The 21,430-nt window shown below is 61.1% G+C and overlaps 1 protein-coding gene and 1 long non-coding RNA gene across 2 annotated transcripts; one reads left to right on the top strand and one right to left on the bottom strand.

Moving 5' to 3' along the window:
* Nucleotides 1-3,306: 3,306 nt before the first annotated feature.
* LOC130159771 (uncharacterized) lies at nt 3,307-7,417 on the bottom strand. The gene is made up of 2 exons (XR_008825855.1): nt 4,476-7,417; nt 3,307-4,018 (listed from the first exon to the last, which is right to left on the bottom strand). It is a non-coding gene; the product is annotated as an uncharacterized LOC130159771 (long non-coding RNA).
* A 4,566-nt stretch (nt 7,418-11,983) lies between these two features.
* On the top strand, nt 11,984-20,333 carry TFEB (transcription factor EB). Its single transcript, XM_056361757.1, is given in 10 exon segments — nt 11,984-12,406; nt 14,711-14,955; nt 15,037-15,291; nt 15,380-15,460; nt 16,126-16,246; nt 16,442-16,498; nt 16,947-17,022; nt 17,169-17,316; nt 17,658-17,786; nt 17,788-20,333. Coding segments are annotated over 10 exon segments (1,569 nt in total). The 5' UTR covers nt 11,984-12,261; the 3' UTR covers nt 18,100-20,333.
* The last annotated feature ends 1,097 nt before the right edge of the window (nt 20,334-21,430 follow it).

The raw sequence follows: 21,430 nt of genomic DNA, 5'->3' as shown, positions 1-21,430 counted from the left end.
GGTGAGCGCGGAGCCTTTCGATTCGCAGCAATGACAAATTTGGGGTCACCCTTTTGATTGGAACCCGGATCCCTGCTGGAGCTTGCTGGGAAAGCGGGATGACCAGGAGAAATTCAGGCTGCACCATGTGCTCAGCCGCAGCTCGGGGGACGCCAGGGCTGAACTGGTGCAGTCGCTGGAGGCTTCAGGAACCAGTTCAGAGCAGGATGAGCCGCGCCAAGGAGCTGCGTGTGAACAGCTCCCAGTTCATTAGGTCTGGGGGAATTGCCCACACGTATTTGCAAATAAATGAGGGATTAAAAAGTGTCAGGCGAGGACACTCAAGCTGAAGAACCCCCCCTGGTTTTGTTCTTGAGGGATAAATCTCTCCATTGCTGCAGCCCAGAAGGATGGGTGATGAGAAGAAGGGGGGGGGGGGGGGGGGGGGGGACGGACATGCCATGCCTGGGTTGCAGTGTGACCAGTTCGGGGTGTCTGGATCCCCCCCAAGAGGAGATGCAGCGTCAGACGGATGGGGCCAGCACCAAGTGCCTGAGCCAGCGCCGAGGCTGGTCCTCGAGGTGCAGCACGGGGAGATGCACGGGAGCTGCGGCACCCAAGGGCCCCATCGCTGGTTGCCTGACACCCACCTCCCAGTCAGATGACAGTCACCCCACTGGGGCATGTGACCGCCCGTGAAATCTGCTGTTTCCAGCCAAATCTGCCACGGCGGGTCCCGTGGAGCTCCCAGCCACGGAGAGGGAAGCACCGTCCTGCTGCCACCCCCGGCAGCCCGTGGCAGGGTCACGCCGTGCCCTGGGGGACTCGAGGTGCAGTGGGATGTGCTGGTCCCCACCGCTCCCCCCTGCTGCAGCGTCCCCCGCAAGGGGCTGCATGACCACGGTGGAGGGAGTGGTAAAACCCTGGTGCGAGGGGCTTGCACGACCCCAGTGCAAGGAGCTGCATGACTGTGGTGCAAGGAGCTGTGTGAGGGTGCAAAGGGCCGTATGATGCCAGTGCAAGGAGTGGTAAAACCCCAGTGCAAGGGGCTGTGTGACCCTGGTGCAAGGAACTGCATGATCCTGGTGCAAGGGGTTGTGTGACCCCAGTGCAAGGAGTGGTAAAACCCTGGTGCAAGGGGTTGCATGACCCTGGTGCAAGGAGCTGCATGACTGTGGTGCAAGGAGCTGTGTCATCCCAGTGCAAGGAGTGGTGAAACCCTGGTGCAAGGGGCTGCGTGACCCTGACGCAAGGAACTGCATGATCCTGGTGCAAGGGGCTGCATGACCATGTTGCAAGGAGTGATAAAACCCCCGTGCAAGGGGCTGCGTGACCCAGTGCAAGGAGCTGCATGACTGTGGTGCAAGGAGCTGTGTCATCCCAGTGCAAGGAGTGGTGAAACCCTGGTGCAAGGGGCTGCATGACGCAGTGCGAGGAGCTGCACAACTGTGGTGCAAGGAGCTGTGTGATCAGGGTGCAAGGGGCTGCATGACCCCAGTGCAAGGAGCTGCGTGACCCCAGTGCAAGGAGTGGTAAAACCCTGGTGCAAGGAGCTGTGCGACGCTGGTGCAAGGGGCTGCATGATCCCAGTGCAAGAGGCTATGCGACTGCAGTGCAAAGGGCTACACGACCCTGGTGCAAGGAGCGGTAAAACTGATAGAACTCTGGTGCAAGGAGCTGCACAATCCCGGTGCAAGGGGCTGCGTGACCCCAGCACGGCCCTGCCCTCGCCCCCTGCCCCGGCACCCACCTCCTGGCCCGCTGGGGGGGCGGGAGGCCCCGTTGTTGGGAGGGAGCCACTCACCCATCCCCCCACCCCCCGCAGTCCCCGTCCCCCCCCCGCTGCTGCGGCCCGGGCGGGGACTACAGCTCCCGGCAGGCACGGGGAGCGCGGCCCCGCTCCGGACTACAGCTCCCGGCGTGCTGCGGCACCGAGCGGGCCGCGCCGTGTCGTGCCGTGCCGTGCCGTGCCGTGTTGTGCCGAGGCGGGCCGGGCCGGGCGGGCAGTGCTGCCCTCCCTCGGCGCGGGTGCAGCGGGGCCGAACCGAGCCGAGCCGGGCCGAGCGGAACCGAACCGGGCCGAGCCGGGCCGAGCGGAGCCGAACCGAGCCGAGGGGAGCCGAGCCGGGCCGAGCGGAGCCGAACCGAGCCGAACCGAGGCACTTCGTTTCCTTCGCCGTTCCGCTCGCCCCCGCAGCCGCCGGGTGAGTGCAGCGGGGCGGGGGGGGACCGGGGGGGACCGGCCGTGCAGCGGGACCCCTCGGGTCGGAGCACGGTTTTGGGGGGGGGGGGCGGATGTCGGGGTGTCCCCCTGGCCCATCCCGCGGTGCTTGGAACTCGGGTTGTTTCTGGGTTTTTTCCGCCTTTGCTGTAAATAATAACGCCCCCCCCGCCGCCCCCGGCAGCGGCCCCCGCTTACAGGAGGCTCCAGCCGGGCCGTGGCTGTGGCTGCACCCCTGTGACTCCCGGGGGGACGGGGGTCGGGGGTCTCCGGGTGCCCCCTCCGAAAGGCCGAGGGTCCCAGGGGCTGCCAGCCCCTCCGGCAGCCGAAGGTGACTTGCCTGGGTCGCCTTTACCAGCGCCCCCCCCCCCCGGCCCCCGCAGCGTTTACCCCACGCGTGGGGAAACTGAGGCACGGATGCTCCAGCCCTCGCTGCTGACAGCGCTGGGTTTGCTGGGGGGGTTTCCGTGCCCCCCCCCCCCCCTCATCCCCCGGGACAGGCTGCAAATTCCTCCCGGCCTGGGGAGCAGGAGAGTGCGGTCCCCCCGGGAGCTGGCGGCCCCCCAACCCTGCTGCTTTTGGGGTCTGCAAAAGGCCAGGGTGGGGGTGGGGGTACCCCATGTCACCCAGCTTTTAGGGGATCACCAAGAGTAGCTCCCCCCCCCCCCCCCAGCTTGCAACCAGCAGGAGTTTGAGGGGGGTGTAGGAGGGGGCTGCACTTCACCTACAGCCGCTGATTAATTATATTCGTGAATTAATTGCAAAGCAAAAGAAATCGCAAAAGGAAAGATTACGACAGCCCTCATGCTCATGCCCTCTAAAGCCTCAGTGAGTCAGATGATGGGGAAATTTACTTAAAAAAAAAAAAAGAAAGAAAAATGAGAGAAAATATGGTGGTTGTTGTGCTCTTTTAAGATAAATAAATAAGCCTGTGCAAGTCCGGGGACGAGCAGGACCCATTCCCAGGAATCGCAGCGCTTCTGCGTGTTCCCAGCCCTTGGGGTACTGGGGGGCGGGGGGATTTTGTGCTTTTTTATATATAACAGCAGAGAGTGAAAGTGTGGAGTTTGGGGGATTTTTTTTTGTTTTTATTCCCCCCCCCCCCCCCCCCCCCCCCGTTTAGTTTCCCCTGCCATGTTTGCTTGGCTTCATGCACGGCTGCTCCTCCGGCCGGAGGAGGGAGCGGGGCTGGCGGCGGCTGAGCCTGCGCTTACCTGCTGCTGGGGGATCCAGTGGGAAAAAAACCCTGGATCGGTGGGCTTTTGGGAATTGGGCTGCTGGAGTTGAGAAACTACCAGATTTAGGCTCTAGGGGTGGGTGACGATGGCCGGGGGTGGGCGGCTGCACGTGCTGACCCCGCGGCGTGCGGAGGGGTGCCGGCGTGTTTTCCGAGGGATGCTGGGTTTGTTTTCCGAGGGATGCTGGGTTTGTTTTCCGAGGGATGCTGGCTTTGCCTCCCGAGGGATGCTGGCTTTGCCTCCCGCCCTTATCAGTAGGAAACCGCTCCGGGGTGGGGCTGGCTGCCATGGGGCGACTCCAGCATCCGGGTGTTTGGGATGGAGGTTGTGATTCCAGCCAGGTCTTTATTTCTTTTTCCATGCTCCACGGCGCCGAGTTTACGGCACGTGTGTGTTCCCGGTCTCCTGCCCTGCCATCGCCTTTGCCGTGACCAGGTTTCCCTGTTTGCTGGGTTTCGGCCGTGCTGTGGGGAAAGGGAAGAGCCCTGCGTGTGCAGCGACAAAGTGATGAATCATCGGAGCAGGGGGGACATTTCCAGGGCTGAGGGTGGGGTGGCCCTGGAGCCCAAGCGGCACAGCCCTGCGGGGAAAGAAACAGCCACTGCAGGGAAATGGGGCTGGGGAGGCCATGCAGGGGGTTCCCCCCCCCCCCCCCCCCCAAAAGCACGTGTCGTGGTGGTAGAAATTCCCTTCTGGCTCCCCCTGGCTCTCCCCGTGTTGTGGGGTGCCGCAGGTGGGGCTGGGGTCTTGACGTAGCGATGGCGCAGGGGGATTTCAGCCTTGGATTGCTGTTTCTCCCTCCTTTCTGGGGGGTGCGGAGGGATGGTGGGGGGTGGTGGAGCTCTCCCAGTGCCCATCCCCATCACCTCTGGGCTCCGTCCCTGGGGACAGCTGGTTTAGGGTTTTTTTTGGGGGGGGGACCTCAAGCCGCCCTCACCGAAAGGGAGCTATTTCATACTGCCCTGCGTGGGGTTACCCTGCTCCCCACTTGAAGAGGAACCGGGCTGGGGGGGGTGGGTAGGGGGGGAGCGACTTACCGGGGTTGACTGAGCGCAGCGGTGTCCCTGGTGTGGGTGCTGCAGCCCGGCAGTGGCACCGCGCCGCTGGCACGTCCCTGGGGCAGCACCCTGGTGGCATCCAGTGACTGGACCCTGTGCCGGTGTTGACCCGTGGTGGCCATTTCATGGCAGCTTCCCTGACCCTCTGTTTGCTGTGGGAGATTTACAAGGCTTTTCCCAGCCGCGGGAGCCAGCGCTGGCTGTTTTATAGACCCATAAAAGAGCAGAGGCTGCTTGGAGGTGCAACACGTGCCTGCCGCTGCGCTGTGCCATGCTGGCTCCAGCCCCACGGGCATCCCGTGGTGGCCTTTCTGCGGTGGCATCACCTCCATGAGCCCAGGCGAGGCAGCAGCTCGGTGAGCCGTTGTGCGGTCCTGGTGATCACTGGTCCCCAAGCCTGTGATTCCCAGGGTGAGTGTGGTTTTGTCACCCTCGCAGCTGAAGCAGGGGAAGGTGCTGGCGGTGTAACGCTTCGAGGGATGAAAAGGATGATTTCTTTGTGAACACACAGGAAATAAGTGCTCATCCTTTTTTTTTCCCCCCTATTTTTCCCCCCCACTGGTGCATCTAGGAGCCGCGATGTTTCCCCCGGATTCATTGCAGGGTTGGTGCCTGGCACTTGGGTTTCACTCAGGGTGGGTTTGCGGATTTGCGTGCACATAGGGTCCCACGACGTGGTCAGCCCAGGGATGCAGGAGGCTTGAGTCCTGTGCTCTAGGATGAGCTCCAGTTCCTGCTCCTTGCCTTCCAGGAGTTGGCTGGAGATGGAGGTGGCACATTGCTGAGAAAAATGGGAACAATGGGCATGATCCCGGCACTGATACTGGCCCCAGTCCTGTCCAGCGGATGCTGACAGCATCTGTGGAGAAGCCTTCCCTTCTCCAAGCATCTTCCCCCTCACTTTCTGCTGAACAAACAGGCAGCGGAGTAAAGCTATAAATATTAAATTGCAAAAAAAAAAAAAAAGAAAAAAAAAAAAAAAAGAAAAAAAAAAAAAAAGAGGGAAGAAACCACACAATTTCCCTGCAGGCAGAGGAAAAACGAGCCCTGAGTGACAGAGGTGAGCAGGGCTGCACAGTGCCTGCCTGGAAGCAGCTTGGCATGCTGGGGGGAGGGGGGGGGGGTATCCAGCCCAGGAGGATGGTGTGGGGCCAGATCCTGGCTGCTGGGAGCTCGTGCTGTGCCGTAGGTCTGTTGGATGGAGGGAGAGCCCAGCAGCCCCCAGGGGAATGGGCGATGCTCCGTGTCTGGAGGTGCAGCGTGTGGGTCGGGAGGCATTTTGGGGAGGTAGGTGCTATGGGGCTGGGAGCAGGAGAAGGGGGACAAGCACCCCAGCGTGGCCCAGGGGATTTGCAATGGGTGGTGTGTGGGTTCGCCTGGATGAGGTTGCCTGGGGAGGGTTCGAGGTCTTTCAGTGGTATATCCCAGCCCCACGGTGCCTACAGTCTTTGCAAGGAGGCTGTGGCATCTTAAAGACTCCTCGAAGAGTTGCTCTCGGGGTTTTGTCACCCTTCCTACAAGTGCATTCAACCCCAAACAAACTCCCCGCACCCTGCTGTCTGCTGAAATCCCCTCCTTTAATTAAATCAGCCAACTTTCTTTCCAGATAAACCTGAAACGCCCAGGCAGCATCCTTCCTCCCTGCCGGTTACATCCCTCTTTTTCCTTCCCATACATGGTCTTATGTATATATATGTATATGTACACTACTAACGAAAGTGATTTACTTATATAAACACTTGCGAAGCCGAAGGTTTCCCATCACCCAGCCCCGGCTCCGTCCCTTCCCCTCGGCTCGGCACAGCGTTATCCCGGGAGTCTCCTTCAGTTTTAAATTCTCCTTTCCGTGCACGGCTGCACCTCCGGCACAGTTAGTGCAGCTGCTGCGGTAGTGCCTGGGTGCCAAAATCAGCAGGGCTGGGGGGCATCCGACCTGGGCACCTTCAGACCCCCCCCCTGCCACATCGGGAGCAAGCAGAGGGGCTGCAGGGGGTCCACAGCACAGGGTCGGGGCTGGGACACCTCGGTGGCAATGGCTGGCAGTGAGCTTTGGGACGGGATGGGGAGTTTTTGGAGCCTTGGGGACAAGTGACGACAGCAGCTCTGGCTTTTTGCCAGGCTCTTTCCTTGAGATTTTGGGGGAATTGCGTGAGGAGGGGGCTGCAGCCGGGTCAGGCTGATGGAATGGGGTCTGCAGCTAGCTGGCGTGCAGGGAGCATTTTCCCTGCTCCCAGCTTGCAAACCCCCGGGAGGAGCGGAGGTTGGGTGCCAGCGGGCTCGGCGCTGGCTGCAGCTCCCGTCTTATCTGCAGCGGGGTGGGTGCCATGCTCAGCCCTGGCCCCCCCGGCTGCTCCTCGGGGACAGCTCCAGGCTCGGAGCAGGTGAAGATCTCGCCTGGAGAAAGCCCAGCCTGGTGGGAAAGAACCTCTGGGCTCCTTCATGGTCAAACCGGTGTAACTCGTGCCAGGGAGGCGGCAGCACCCGTCGCAAGGACCCGACCCGGTTGCAGCGGCACGGTGCCAGGGCAGGGGCTGGATTGGCAGCGGGGGCTCCTGAGAACCGAGTTTGACCTTCACGGAGCAGGAAAGCACTGGGCTGAGCTGGGGGGCAAGAAGGGGAGAGGAGAAACCTTTCCTCGGCGGGTAAGCGGCGATGGCTGGGTGCTCCCCCCCAGGCATAAGAGGTGCTGCCGGGGCTGGGATGGCAGCGGGCTGAGCCCGGGGGCTGTTTGGGAGGACAAGTCACAGGCTGTCCCCAACTTGTTTATTCTTGGGGCTGGAGAACAGCTGTGGCTCCCATGGACGGGGAGGCTGCGGCGCTGGGGCTGCCGCCTGCGGTACAGTTACATGAAATCGGCCGCCTTAGAAGCCTCCTGGCTGGGTGCTGGGGACTCACGGGGTGTATTTATAAATATTACCTCCTTCCAGCAGCATGGGGCCGTGGTGGGAGGGAGGAGGGATGGGGAGGTGCTGGGAGTGCCTTTGGTACGGGGAGGAGGGAGCACGGGGTGGCCACTGTCACCTTGCGCCTTCTGCTCATGGCAAGTGGCACCGTGACCTTGGGGCATCTGGGGCTCAAGGGCTGGTTTTGCTGAGCGTCCCTACTTTCCGGGGTGATTTCTAGGATTTTTGGGTATGTAGTGCCTCCAAATCCCAGTGCTGTGCTGTATTACATCTGCCCTGCTGTAAGCAAGCCGGGGGCCAAGGATGGTGCTGTTCTACCAGTTCCCCTTATTGTTCATTTATGCAGTTATTAAAAAAAAAAAAAAACAACAAACAAATTAAACAACCAACACCCAAGTTGCCCGGAGTCAGCCGGCGCTGGAGCAGGATGGGGTTCGCTCTTTGGCCAGGGGTTGCACGCAGAGCCCTGCTCCTGGCCGAAGCGAGCAGGACACGGCGTGGCAGCACGTCCCTCCCCGCCAGCGTGGCCGAGGCCCCTCCAAGGTCACCCCGCTCCTCTCCGTGCCTCCCCGCTGGAAGGCGGACACGGTACGGACACGATACGGGGCTGATTAATCACTCAGCCCGGGGTGGTGCTGGGCTGCAGCGGGTCCCCAGCCCCTGCACTGCCGCTGCCTCGTCCTCGCCCCAGGAACGTCCTTCTGCCTGTTAACACTTTTATTTTTAATTGCCGCTGTCGAGCGGGGAGCGGGAGGGGAGGGCAGGATCCTGTTGTCTCAGGCTGTTTGCGCTGGCGGGCTGTGAATTCCCCGGGCGGTCAGTCGGACAGTGATGTTTCAATCAGGGCTCCTGTGCCCTGCCAGCCGCTCTGCGGGAACCACAGAGGCAGGATCTGGCCCCACCGTGGTGGTGTCCCCCCGTCTCCCCCAGCCCTGCTCTGGGGACCCGGCTGGTGGGTGCCAGCCTCCACCTGCCATGCTCAGCCAGGGGGATGGCGTGCGTGGTGTCCCCCAGGTGTGCCACGCTGGGCAGAGGGGCTTTTTGGGGTGAAGGAGAGGTGTCAGAGCAAGGCTGTGTATTATTAACCCCGTAACGGCTGCCACTCGCAGGTGGGCACCTGTGGGTATACTGTGGCACCACCAGAACCAGGGGGCCTTTTTATGGACCCCATTTATTCTGCCCTGGGAGTGATGCTGTGACAAGGGACGCTCAGTCCTGGCTCTTGGTACCCAGGGAGTGATGCTTTTCCCTCCACTGGGTCCCTGACACCTCCCTGGTGGGTCAAGCCTACCTGGGCAGTTTGGGGACCGCTGTAGCCGGGGTCCTGCTGCCTTACAAGACCTGCATTAATGTTTTTACTGTGCTGGATACCTGGGCCACTTCCAGGGGCGGTATTTAACGCATGGAAGGGAAAACATTTGGCCTCTGACCCAAACGCCTGTTAACAATGTCGCGGTCCACGTTTCTGAGATGCCGGGGCTAAAAACAGTCCCGGTGACTCAGTCTCTCGCTGGCATTGTCAACTGACCCTGGCTTTCATTTGCCAAGTCCCTCCGCCTTCTCCTTCTCCCTTTCAGGGCTGCGTGCTTGCCGCACAGGGAAGGTGCCTCTGGATGGGGCTGGGGTGGCTCTGGCCATCCACCTGCCTGACCCATCTCTTGCCTGACCCGTCTCCTGCTGGGTGGGTGATGGGGAGGGCAATGCTGCTCTCTGGGGTTGGAAACGGGGCCGTCCCCGCTCTTTTCCCACCACCCCATCCTCATCCCAGAGGGGCGTAGGCTGGATGGGACCCCTGGAGCCTCTGGTCCAGCCCCAAGTGTGGCTGACGTTGGCGTTGGATTGGGGTCTCCAAGCATGGAGGTTGCTCCGCTACCAGGGTTTGGCCACCTTTATGGTGAGGAATCCCCTTCTGATACCCTGGGTTGGACCCTGTGCCACTGCCCCTTTCTGGGGCTGCCAACCACAGCACTGCGCTCCTCCACGTGCCGATGAAGATGAAAGGACCCCGGCCTCCTTCCTGCTGGGTGCCAGCATTACCCGACCTCTGACACCACGGCTATGCTGACATGGCATAAGTCGTTCCCGCGGTGGCCTTGCCAAGTCAGGGCGAGTTCCCCAAGGGAGAAACTGTGGGGCTGGTCCCAGCTGCGCGGGAGTAGAAGGTTGCTGGCCATGCTGCTGGCATGGTGGCACGGTGGCACAGCAGTGGCTTGCTGGCCTGGCCCAGGAAAGCTTCTCCAGGGGGGAAGCAGGGGAGCTTGATCTGCTCAGGGTGTGCAGGGAGGTGCTGTGGTGCCCTCATGGGATGCTGGCACCCCCAGCATGGGTGCAAAGGGGATGCGGTGCAAAGAAGATGCAGTGCAAAGCAGCTTCGCACAACAGGGCCATGGGGGGTGTCCCCGGCATCGTGCCAGCTGCATGGGGTGTCACACAGGCATCCTTGTCATCCCTTTATCCTGGCTGGTGCTGGCCATCGCTGGCATCGCCATCCTGGTGGGGACCAGCTGTGGGTGCTGGAGGGGACCACATGTGCTGCCCAGCGGGGCCAGATCTGGCTGCGTGATGCTGGTGCTTAGTCTGCATCTGCTCGGGGCACACGGAGGGTGAGGGGTCCCTGTGCCAGGTCCCCTGGAGTCACAAGGGATGGCTTTTGCCCCTCGGTGTGTTTGCAGGCAGGGATGCCACTGCAGGAGGGGACATGATGGGGTCTGGCATCCCGGAGAGCCCAGCGGCGGTGGCTGCATCTATTTTTGCCATGCTTTTTCTCAGCTCAGTTGCTAACTCCTGTGTTGCAGTGAGAAAAACAAACAGGTTTGGAGGTTTTTTGCAACTTCCCCCCCACCCCCCTGCACACCCTGTGTGGCTGCTACCACATTAAAAGCGGGGTCCTGAAAATGAGGAAACACGGGACCAGGGCTGGCCCCAGCAAGGAGCCCGGAGGAGCTGCAACCAACTGGCCCTGGCACCTGGACCCCCCCAGCCCTGCCATCCTGTGTGCAGGTAACCCCTGCCCTGTTGTCCCCCTTCTGCAGGGTGGCAGCAGAGCCTGTCCCTGTGCTGGGGACACCCACGGGGGGGCTTTGCGGGTGCCTGGCTGGGTGGCAGCTGGGTGCTGTCGGAGCAGATCTGGGTGCGGAGCAAACACCCGCCGTGCTCCCAGCTGCCGGGATCCAGCCACCCAGCGCCTGCCTGAAACGGTGGTGGGTGCTTCCCCCTGCCCGGGCTGGGGTGTGCCGGGCCCCCACGTCCCCATCGTGTCCCCCCCGCCCCGGCATTTGAAAATGACAAACGAGGAAGGAAGGCTCAGTGGGTGCTTGCTGGCGGTAGCAAGAAGCGGAGCTGCTCTCGCTTCTTTCTTTTCCCTTTGCTTTTCGCTGCCCTCTTGGTTATCAACGAAGCAGCCCAGAGCGGCGGGTGGGTGGGCGGCATGGCCCCCGCCCCAGCTCCCCTCCTTCCCCGGGGGTCCCCACTCCCGGCTGAAGCTGCCGATTGATTTTTCCGCTCATAAATGGTCACGATCGACCAGGAAATAAACACGCGCGAGGGAGTGGGGCTGGGCAGGCGGCGCCGGGGTGCCGTGAGTTTGGGGGTTCTCAGCTCTGTCTCCAGGGCTCATCCCTCCTCTCTTCCCCTCCAGCTTTCCAAGGGCTGGGCAGGAGATGTGTTGCGTTCGTGGGGATGGGATGTGCCCGTATGTTGCAGGCAGGGCAGGCAGCGTGGGTGTCCCTTCCCGGTGGGCTGCCCAGGGAGGGTAACGCGAGCCCCCTGGATTTTGCAGGGGCTAAATCTGGAAAAAGCTAAATCAGCTTTTATTTCTAACCCACACCTGGGGTGGGGTGCTGCTCTGGGTGTTTTGTCCCTTTGGGGTGGCGCTGGGTGCCCCACGCTGGCTCTCCGCAGCGGGTCCGTGGGCAGCCCAGCCCGGTGTGTAGCAGAGCAGCATCCAGTGTTACTCCAAAAAAAAAGTCCCGGTGGCTGTCACAGCCTGGGTTGGGGTGGTGGGGGACAGCTCGAGGCTGTGCAGAGTCCTGCAGGGATGAGCGAGGGTCAGGGCAGCTCTGGGTGCCACTGGGGATCCTCTGGCTGGAGCTACCCCTGAAGCGCTGCCCTGGCACGGAGGGAGCGTGTTGGGCTGTTGATGAAATAACACCCCCAGAGGAAAAGCAAGAAAGGTCCAGAAATAACCGTGTTGCTAAATAGCAGCAGAGATATTTTGAAGGGAGATTAATTCCCTGGCTCCAGCCCTGCACGTTGTCCCGGTGGTGGGTCTGGTGTGCGGTGGTGGAGCACAGCTGATGCCTGGCAGCCCCCAGGCGCTTGATGGAGCCCACCACTCTCCGGCACCCGGGAGGTTTTCCCTCGAAAAGCTGCTCTGGATTTGGGGTGCAACCCTGCAATGAAATGGGCTTAGCTTTTTCCTGCACCCCAAGAAGGTGGAGGCGGTGTCACGGCGTTTTCAGAGCACAGGCTGAGTTTCCTTTGGGAAATCGGCCCCTTTTCCCTGCATGCCTGGGTTGACCCAGGGCTGGTGCTTTGGGCTTCCCTGTGGAGCTAGGGTCAGGATCCGCCCAGCTCCACGGCTTCTCCTGCTGATGGGCAGTGATGGGCAGTGCGCCCTGTGCTCTGGGGCAGGGGGTCGAGAGCCCACCTGGGCCATGGAAAAGCCGCCCTGTGTCCCCCCAGACAGGAAAGGTGGAGTTGGGGTGTGGAGAGGGGCCGAGGCTGTCCACCCGTTCCCTGCTTCCTCCTGCTTTCCCACCCCTCTTGTCCCTCTCCATCCCTTTCCTGTTGCTCCATCGCCCACCCGGGGCCTCCCACCACCTTCCTCCCTCTCCTCCCCTGCTCTTCCCTCCCCATGACTGATGGGGACGTTGCCTCAGCAGGTGCCCTGGCAGCACCCGCTGGGAAACCCAATGCCCAGGCATGCCCTGGCCTGCCGCGCTGCCCGCTCGGAGCCAGGCAAGCAGCTGCCCCTGCGCTGGGACGGACCCTCGCCGGCATCTCCAGGTGGGGACCAGGCTGGGGCTGCCTCTGGCACGGCGACGGCTCCAGCTCAGCGGGAGAGCCACTGGGCATGCTTTTTCTGGGATGCCTTCCCAGGAATAACGGGCATCCTGGATGGAGCTGCCATCCTGCCTGCTTGATTTCTGTCCCCCTCCCGGACCAGGGGATGGCAGGACGTGCACCCCGGGGTGGGGTGCCTGTACCGTTATGTCGGCAGGGTCCCCATCCTTTCCAACTGCCGGCTGCCACCCTCCCGACGGGGTTGACTCAGAGCGAAAGCAGAAGCTGCTCAGTGTTTCAGGGGGCAGGAGGGAAGCCAAGCAGAACTAAGCAGGTTATTTTAAACCGGACCTAATTTTCCCCCTCTCCTTACTAGGCCCAGCTCTGGCCACCCTTCCCCATCCTCGCCCTCGGCAGCTCCTCTTTTTGGGAGCTTCCCAGTGGAGAGGGCAGTGCTGGGGGGGTCCTGCAGCCAGGCAGGGTGGTGGGACTGGGGCTGATGGGGGTGTGTGGGTGCTGTGCCGTGCGTGGCTGTGCCTCGGCACGCTCTACTGGACACCCTCCTGGCCCCCTGTACCGGCTGCCCTTCCTGAGAAAAGCCTGGACTCCCCCAGCTCTGCAGCGGGGCAGCTCCGTCCTCACCCCTGACACCAGGTTTCCCCAGCACCAGAGGTGCCAGCCTCTCCATCGTCCCCCGCCTCCTTTGCACCCATCCAGCCGGGGTGCCCGTGCCGCCACCCACGGGCTGTGCTCAGCTCACCGTGCTTTGCAGGGCCATGGGTAGCTGCTTGCTTGTGAGCATAGGGTCTGGCTGCAAAGTTTCTTGTGCACGGCCTGAAATCTCTTTTCTGCTCTCCGCCAGGGCTGGAAGCCCCCCGAAAATGCCAGCCTTGCATGGCCCCCCGCCTCTCCCCCTCCCTGCCCTGGCCGTGCGGCGTGAGCTGGGTTTGCAAAGCGTGGCCAGTCCTTCCACGCTGTGCTGGCTCATCCCATCTCACGGCTCTTGGAGGCTTTTCCTCTCAGCCTGCCCTTAATATTTGGGGTTATTACGTTCGCCGTCTGCATCAGCTGTGGTTTTACCCCCTTCAGTCTTGTTTCATCCGCTGCGGGCTGTCCCCAGCGTCGCTGTGTCCTTTTCCAGGGCTCTGCTCTTGTTCGTCTCAAACATCCCCCTGTGCGCTCCTCTAAGGCCATTTGTGACAGCCGTCTTAACGAAGCTCCGATTGATAACTGTCCCAGGCTCCTCGTCTCCCATCCCCCTTCAGACGGGCCACCATGTCTAATTAATTACCTTCCTCTTGCCGTTCAATAGCGGGCTCTTGATCCATGTAATCGTATTGCTGTCCATGCTGGCTTGATTTAATTTCCCCCTTAGGATATCGCGTGGCACCGTGTTTCAGATGCCTCACCGAAACCCCGGTGTGTGTCGTATCCACCGCGGCCCCTTTGTCTGCAATTACACATTGTGTTTAAATAGCAAAACCCTCCAGATTTGTCTGGTTACGCTGCTGCAAAGCAAACCCTGGGTGTTTGGCTCCTGCCTGTTCCCCTGGCAGCGTTTGCGCTGGGTCCTGTGCTCCGCTTTCCCTCCCGCCCTGTGGATGCTGTGGTCCAGACCCCATCATCTCCTGCATCCCCATCCCCGCCTGGGAAACCAGCCTGGTGGAAAGCCATCGTGGTGCCCTGGGGAGCCCGAGTTGGGCAGCTCCCCCCACCCTGCCATCCTCTCCCCCCCCTCCACGGGCCGCCGTCCCCTTTGTACGGGGGAACAAGGGCTGGTCTGTGCGTGCGGGGGCCTCGCACGCCTCCCCCCGCGCTCGCGTGCCGGCCCCGCACAGAAGCTGCGTTGTTCGTCCCGCGCCGGAGCTGAGGTTTTGGGGCGGCCGTGCTGAGGGTTAGACCCTGCCTCCAGCTCCTGGCACCCACCAGCCTTTTCTTCCTGCTCTTCCCTTGCTTTCTCTTTCCCTTTCGCCCTGCTCCCAGGCTCTGTTTTTTCCCCCCATCCCTTCTTGCTTTGCTCTGGTGTTTCGGAAATCGGTGGCTCAAAGCCCATCGGTGGCTCCAGCTGAACCCGGCGGTACGTGAGTCCACACACAGCCGTCTCTCCCGGGGTGCCCCGGTTGTCCCCAGGGAGAGCGGTGGCATGGTGGGAAGCAGCGGCAGGGGGGCAGACCCGTCTGTCTGGTGTTGGGATGATCGTCCTGGATTAGTTACCGGCTGCTACAGGTGCTCCGGGAGGTTTGCTCCCTCCTCGTGCCTCAGTTTCCCTGCTACAGAATAGGCTGATGTGCCGTGTCTTCCTCTCAGGGTCACCTCTGTGCCCGGTGGGCACCCGTGTCCCACCCCCTCGCTGCACCATGGCGTCCCGCATCGGTCTGCGGATGGAGCTGATGAAGCAGCAAGCGCAGCAGGAGGCCGAGAGGGAGCGTGTGCAGCAGCAGATGATGATGAACTACATGCAGCAGCAGCGGATGCCGGTAGCCTCCACCCCGGCCATCAACACCCCCGTCCACTACCAGTCCCCACCGCCCGTGCCTGGAGAGGTCCTCAAGGTACAGCGCTGGGGGTGTCCCCCCGACCCCAGAGCTGAGGGGAGACCCTGCGGGGGTCCCTGAGGGTTTGTCTCCTTGCAGGTCCAGTCCTACCTGGAAAACCCCACCACGTACCACCTGCAGAAGTCGCGGGATAAGAAGGTTCAGGCTTATCTCTCTGAAACCTATGGGAACAAGTTTGCTGCCCACGTCAGCCCCGTCAGCCACTCGCCCAAGCCACCCCCCGCCGCGTCCCCCGGCGTCCGACCCAGCCACGTCATGTCCTCCTCGGCGGGCAACAGCGCGCCCAACAGCCCCATGGCCATGCTCAACATCAGCTCCAACCCCGAGCGGGAGGTGAGGGGATGCCACCGTGCTGCTGGCGGAGGCAACCGTGCTGGAAAGGGCAACGAAGCCCACTGGCACCTTGTGCTTTCCCTTTCAGTTCGATGAGGTCATCGATGACATCATGCGCCTGGATGATGTTTTAGGCTATATGAACCCTGAAGTCCACATGCCCAACACAGTGAGTCTTCTGATGCGTGTTAGAAAGAGATCAGACCCCGGGAGGGAGGGTGGCCTGGGGGTCCCACAGCTCCATGGTTGCAGGGATGGAGGTGGCACAGAGGGGACCTGTCCTGCCACATCCCTGCAGCGATGTCCGGGTGCCAGCCCAACCAGCCTCGTCCCTGGGAGGCAGCGAGATCTCCCTTTTGCAACTGCGAGAGCCAGTTCAGCTTCTTCTCATCTTTAACGGCAGTTGGGAGCCCTTTTATAAAAAGCCAGAGAGACGGGAGAGGGGTGCTGGGAGGGACCAGGCGTCTGCTGCAGCGTGGGGGGATGCTAGTGCCAGGGGAGGTTTCCCAGCCAGAAGCTTCCTTGGAGCGACACCATTTCCCAGGTTGGATCCGTATGACAGCTTGTGCTTCCCAGTGGGATTCATCCTGCCGAGCCCTTCTCAGATGTGATTCATCTGCCCTATTTTAGATGTTGGCCGTGGGAGGGGATCAGCTGTGCCCTTTGAAGTCCTGTTTTCTTTGCGACTCTGATTATAGCTGGTTTAAGGGCCCGGGAAGGCAATTACACCCGCTTGGGCTGCGCACCCCACATCCTGGAGGCCAGGCATCTGGACTGGAACCCCGATCCCGCGGCCCCGGATGGAGCTAACCTGCCTGTCCCTCTGGTTTTCAGCTGCCGATGTCCAGCAGTCACATGAATGTCTATAGCGGGGACCCCCAAGTGACAGCCTCCCTCGTAGGTGTCACCAGCAGCTCCTGCCCTGCCGACCTCACCCAGAAGAGAGAGCTGACAGGTACGTCCCCAGCCCCAGAGCTGGCGGGGAGCTGGCAGTGACAGCAAGTGCCAAAACTGGCCAGGGTTGTCCTGTCCCCGTGGGTGGGGAGGGTGGCTCTGAGGGTGCTGGGGCGCACCGACACCAGCCCGGGATGCTCGTGGGGCGAGATGCAGCCGCGTCCCCTCTGGGTGACGTTGTGGGTCTCCGTTGCAGATGCTGAGAGCCGAGCCCTGGCGAAAGAGCGCCAGAAGAAAGACAATCACAACCTGAGTGAGTTCGGCGCCGGCTGCCCACGGGTGACCTGGCTTTCCCTCCCCGACCCCTGCAGCCCTTTCACTATCGCTGTTCATCCTCATTCTCCCTCCCTCTGAGCTGTGTCCCCCTTCCCATCCCACCTCACCCTCAGGAAATACCCCCTCAGCCCCCTGCCCTGGCTCCCTCTTTCCCGGCTCTGCAAAATGCCTGCGGTGCAGGAGGCACCCTGTTGTCCTCCTCGTTAGTGCTGGGGGAAGGTCGGTCCTGCTGGGGTGATGGATGGGAGCAGGGTGCCAAAGAGTTGGTCCAGGAGGTTTCTTATCCCGAGCCCCCTGATGCCGGAGGGTCCGGCTGGGGCCTGGCAGTGGCTCCCAGCCCCGTGAGCTGGGAACAGCAGTGTGGCCAGTGGGAGCTGTGGGACACGGAGCCTCCTCACCACCAACCCTTTCTTCTCACCCCGCAGTTGAGAGACGGCGAAGGTTTAACATCAACGACCGCATCAAAGAGTTGGGGATGCTGATCCCCAAGGCCAATGACCTGTACGTATCGGTGGTTTCTGGGGGGCTGGGGTAGCTGTGCGTCTCGTGGCAGGCCATACTTGCAGAGGGGCTTTTTGGTGGAGTTGGGGTGAGGGGACACGTTGCTGGCATGCAGGTGGCAAATCTTTTTCCATCCTGCACGGCAGGGACGTGCGCTGGAACAAAGGGACAATCCTGAAGGCGTCTGTGGACTACATCAAGAGGATGCAGAAGGACTTGCAGAGGTCGCGAGACCTGGAGAATCACTCGCGCCGTCTGGAGATGACGAATAAGCAGCTGCTGCTCCGCATCCAGGTGAGCTTCCCTGTGCTCTCCTCTCCCTCCGCTCTGCTCCAGCCCCACGAGCAGCTCTCTCCTGCCTGCCGAGGGGACAGGCAGGGACTCTCCTCCCTCCTACGGCTGTCTAGTCACCGGGAACAAAGTCTTCAGACAAACCAGACGTCTGAGGCTCAGGTCACTGCAGTGAGTGTTGGTGAGCTTTGCATGGCTCATCATTTTGCATCCTTCACCTCTGCCGTGGGCTCCTTCCCTGTGAGCTTCCTGGTCCCTCTGTCCCTGCCACCTCCATGAAGGCCCCTGTGCCGTGTCCCCGTGCGCGATGTCCCCACCAAAGACCTCCTGTGCTGTCTTGGCAGGAGCTGGAGATGCAGGCGCGTGTCCACGGGCTGCCCACATCCTCGCCCTCGGGTGTCAACGTGGCCGAGCTGGCTCAGCAGGTGGTCAAGCAAGAAGCCAGCGGGGACGAGGGGACGCTGGAGCCACTGCTTGCCACCCCTGGACCCCGAATCGCAGCCGCAGCCAGCGCTGCCTCCACCACCCCAGTCTCCCTACCACCAACTGGACTTTACCCACAGCCTGAGCTTCGACGACGGCTCCCGGGGCTTCCCGGACAGCCTGGAGCCTGGTCACAGTGCTTCCTTCCCATCCCTATCCAAGAAGGAGCTGGACTTGATGCTGATGCAGGACACCATGCTGCCCCTGGCCTCCGACCCCTTGTTCTCGGCCATGTCCCCGGAGGCTTCCAAGGCGAGCAGTCGCCGGAGCAGCTTCAGCATGGAGGATGCAGACATGCTGTGACGAGGAGCTGCTCTGGTGCTGGGAGCGAGGACTGGACCTTCGAGTTTGGTTAGTGAAGTTACAGGGCACTTACTCGCAGGAGGAGCCCGTCCTGCCACGCACTTGAATCTACGTAGGAGTACCTTTTCTCTATGCAACGGGGGTCTCGGATCAAGGCTCGCCGGGTACCGCCGTGTCTTTCGCAAGCTTTTTTTTTGCCAGGAGCTGGAGCGGACCTTCTTGGCTTGCTGTGGCGTTGGCCTGACTTGCAGATTCCCCAGCCTGGGAGTGTGAGCTCGGCTGCTTTGCCTTTCAGCAAAACCCTCCTGGACCAAACCCCTTCCCCAGAGCGGGCAGGAGCCTTCGAGGCCCTGGGAGGAGAGGAGAGGGACGATGCTCAGAGCTTTTTGTCTGGCTTTTTGCCTCCTTTCCATCTCGCTCCGGGAGCCCACGTCCCCAAGGAGTGTTCCCCAGCGGTGGCCTCTGAGCCCTGCAGATGCTTCACGGTGCCACATCCTTCGTGGTTCCTCCTTCCTCGGAGCACCTGCTGCCTCGCTGGGTTGCAGGGCTGGAGGGAGGTGTTAATTGGAGCACGTTTAATTCACGGGGCACAGGGCCGGGGGGTGTTGTCCGAGTGAGCTGGCTATGAATTCAGGTTGACGTTGAAGGCTTCCAGAACAGCTGGGATGGGGTGTTTGATGCTCAGTCAACTCCTTGCTGTGACCCCCACCTTGTGGGGGGCCCCACCTTGGGGTTTGGCAGCACCCACCACCCCAAAACCTCTCCAGCCTCTGGACAAGGGGCTGTGTGGTGCTGGGCAGCCTTCAGCCTCCCTCGAGACATCCCCACAGAGGTGCCTCTGCTCCCTAACACCAAGCCCTGGTTCTTCAGGTGGAACAATTAGGGGTTTAACAGTTTTTTGGGGGGGATACTTGTTGAAAGTAGATGTCCTGCCCCACATCTGGGCACGGAGGTCCAGGCTCTGCCTGGGGACCAGGGAATGGTTTGTACCGATTGCCAAACCTGAGCTGCTGCTCTCTGCCTTTGGCTCGGCGGGTTTATTTCACTTCTCAGTGTCACCAGCTTGTTCCCCAGCCAGGATGGCTTGGTGATGGGGGGCTGCTTTGGGCTCTGCATCATCTTCTGCCTTCTCAGCCTGGCTGGTGGCGGGGAGGGGGCTGGGCAGGGGAGGGGGACGCTGTTCACAGGGAAAATACTGCACGAATTTCTTCAGGGAGAGGAGGAAAGGCTGGGGAGAGGAGACCCCTTTTTGGTCCTGCACTACAGCACAGCATCACCCCCCGAGCTGTGGATGGGTGGATCGATGGGTGCCCGTGCAGGGATGGGGGTCACTGGGTGCACTCCATCCTGGACCAAGGATGGGGGATGTCACGGGGTTGGGACCGTGAGGGGAAAGGTCAGCCAAGGAGGGACAAGCTTGCTCTGTCATGGCTGGATTTGAGATTGCAAGGTGGGGGACAGCCCCGGTGCCCCCCTGGAGAAGTGCCTGTCAGACGTGAGGGTGTGGGGAAGTGCAGAAGGTGGGGAGGAGAAGGGGGAAGGGAAGAGGGAGGATGTGTCGGAGGTGTCCTGGAGCGCTGGGACAGGGCAGGGTCTGGCTGCTGCCCTGCAGGGGTGCAGGGAAGGGAGCGGAGGGGGCATTGGCGTGCTGGGTGAGGGGCACTGGGCTGTGGGTTTCGGGCTGCTTCACCCTGCGTATTCACGGGAGGCCTTGGCATCCTTCGTGCACTGCCCTTGGTGCCTGCAAAGAGAATAATCCCCCCTGGCAGGGGGGCAGCACCCCATACGCTGTGCTGAGTGCCTATAGGTGATCTATGGATGACTCCAGAGGGTCTGTGCAGGTGCTTCAGGGTGGGCATACAGAATCCCTCGTCGCTTGGGATTCTTGTGGCTATGGGGTGGTCCTGCCGGGCCCTCACTGGTGGTACACATCACTTGTGGGGCTGGCTGGGGGGCACACCGGCTCTGCACCCTGCTCCAGGCACCAGCAGGCAGAGGACCATCCGCTGCTCAGCATGAGATGTGGTGTCTCCCCCAGCTGTGAGTAAACAGTTGTGGATTATTATTGTGGTTTTTTTTAATCTTTTGGGGTTTTTGTTTGTTTTATTTTTCTTTTCTTTTTTTAATGCACTGTGCTCTGATTAAAAAATTTTACTACTGTTTTATAAATAAATGTATAAAAGAATGAACTGGAATGGAAGAAGAATCATTAAAATATATTTATTTACAACATCCCAGAGTGTTGCAGCGTGGGCTGTTTCTTCTCATCTTGGAGGAGGGAGGGTCGTGATGCTCAAAGCACCAGAGATGCTTTCTCCCAGCGATGCCACGGCCGTGCCCAGAGGTAGGGCTGCAGCAGCATCCCTGTCTTGCAGGGGAGCTGCCCTGGATTTGGGGGGCTGTGTTTGGGTTTTTTTTCTTTTTGCAGGAAAGCTTGGCTTGGTTGGGGGGGGGAAGCACCGCTGTTCCTTTCATTCAGCTGGTCCTGGCGTGGTTTGGGGTTTTCAGGGTCCCTCCGGAAGGGTGCCAGCCCTGCAGCTGGGTGCTTCAGGGAGGTCCACAGCTCCTGGTGCTGAGCACAGCTGGGACTTGTGAGGTGCTGACCCATCTGCTGATTGCTTAATTGGAACCAGGCTTGGTCCCTTAATTAATAATAGTCACAAGGCCCCAGAGAGCAGAGCTGGGAGGAGCTGTGTCCCTGGAGCTGAGCATGGTGCCAGGAGCAGGGCAGGTTTTTGGTGGCCGTCCTGGTTGTGGGTGAGTGTGGTGGTGGAGCCGTCTTAGGGGTGTTTATCCTAAACGTTGGGTGGTCTCTGGAGCTGGTGGAGGGGCTTCCTGCCCCCTCCTCACTGCTGGAGCTGCCTTAGCATCACCCCTGGGTGCTCCAAAGCCATGCTGGGGGTCCCTGGTACAGGCAGGCTTTGGTGCAGGGTATTTCCCACCTCCTGTTTGCAAACCTGCAGCAGGATGGGGACCCTCCTGCCCAGGGCAAGGGGGAAGATGTGCTTTTAAGTTCCTTCTGGGCTGAGCAGGGGGCTGAGCCCGTACCTGGCACAACTCATCCCGTGCCACACCAGCAGACCCTGCCTGCGGAGCCACGTGCCAGGATCCTGCTGCCCCTCGCTCCCCTCTGTGATGGTGCTAAACGCACACACAAGTTTTAAAAAAAAAAAAAATAGAAAATCCACCTTAAAATAGACTTCCTAGGATGGAAAATCACAGGGGCTAATCTTGGAAACTTTATTAAAAGAAGGAGGGGGGAAAAAAAAGAGTGCGACGAGGCTGGGGGGAGAGAAAGAATAAGTAGTTTCAGACACTTTAAAAAAAAATA

Source organism: Falco biarmicus, chromosome 16 (genome assembly GCF_023638135.1).
Source record: "Falco biarmicus isolate bFalBia1 chromosome 16, bFalBia1.pri, whole genome shotgun sequence".
NCBI lineage: Eukaryota > Metazoa > Chordata > Aves > Falconiformes > Falconidae > Falco > Falco biarmicus.
This window is presented reverse-complemented; position numbering and strand designations above follow the sequence as displayed.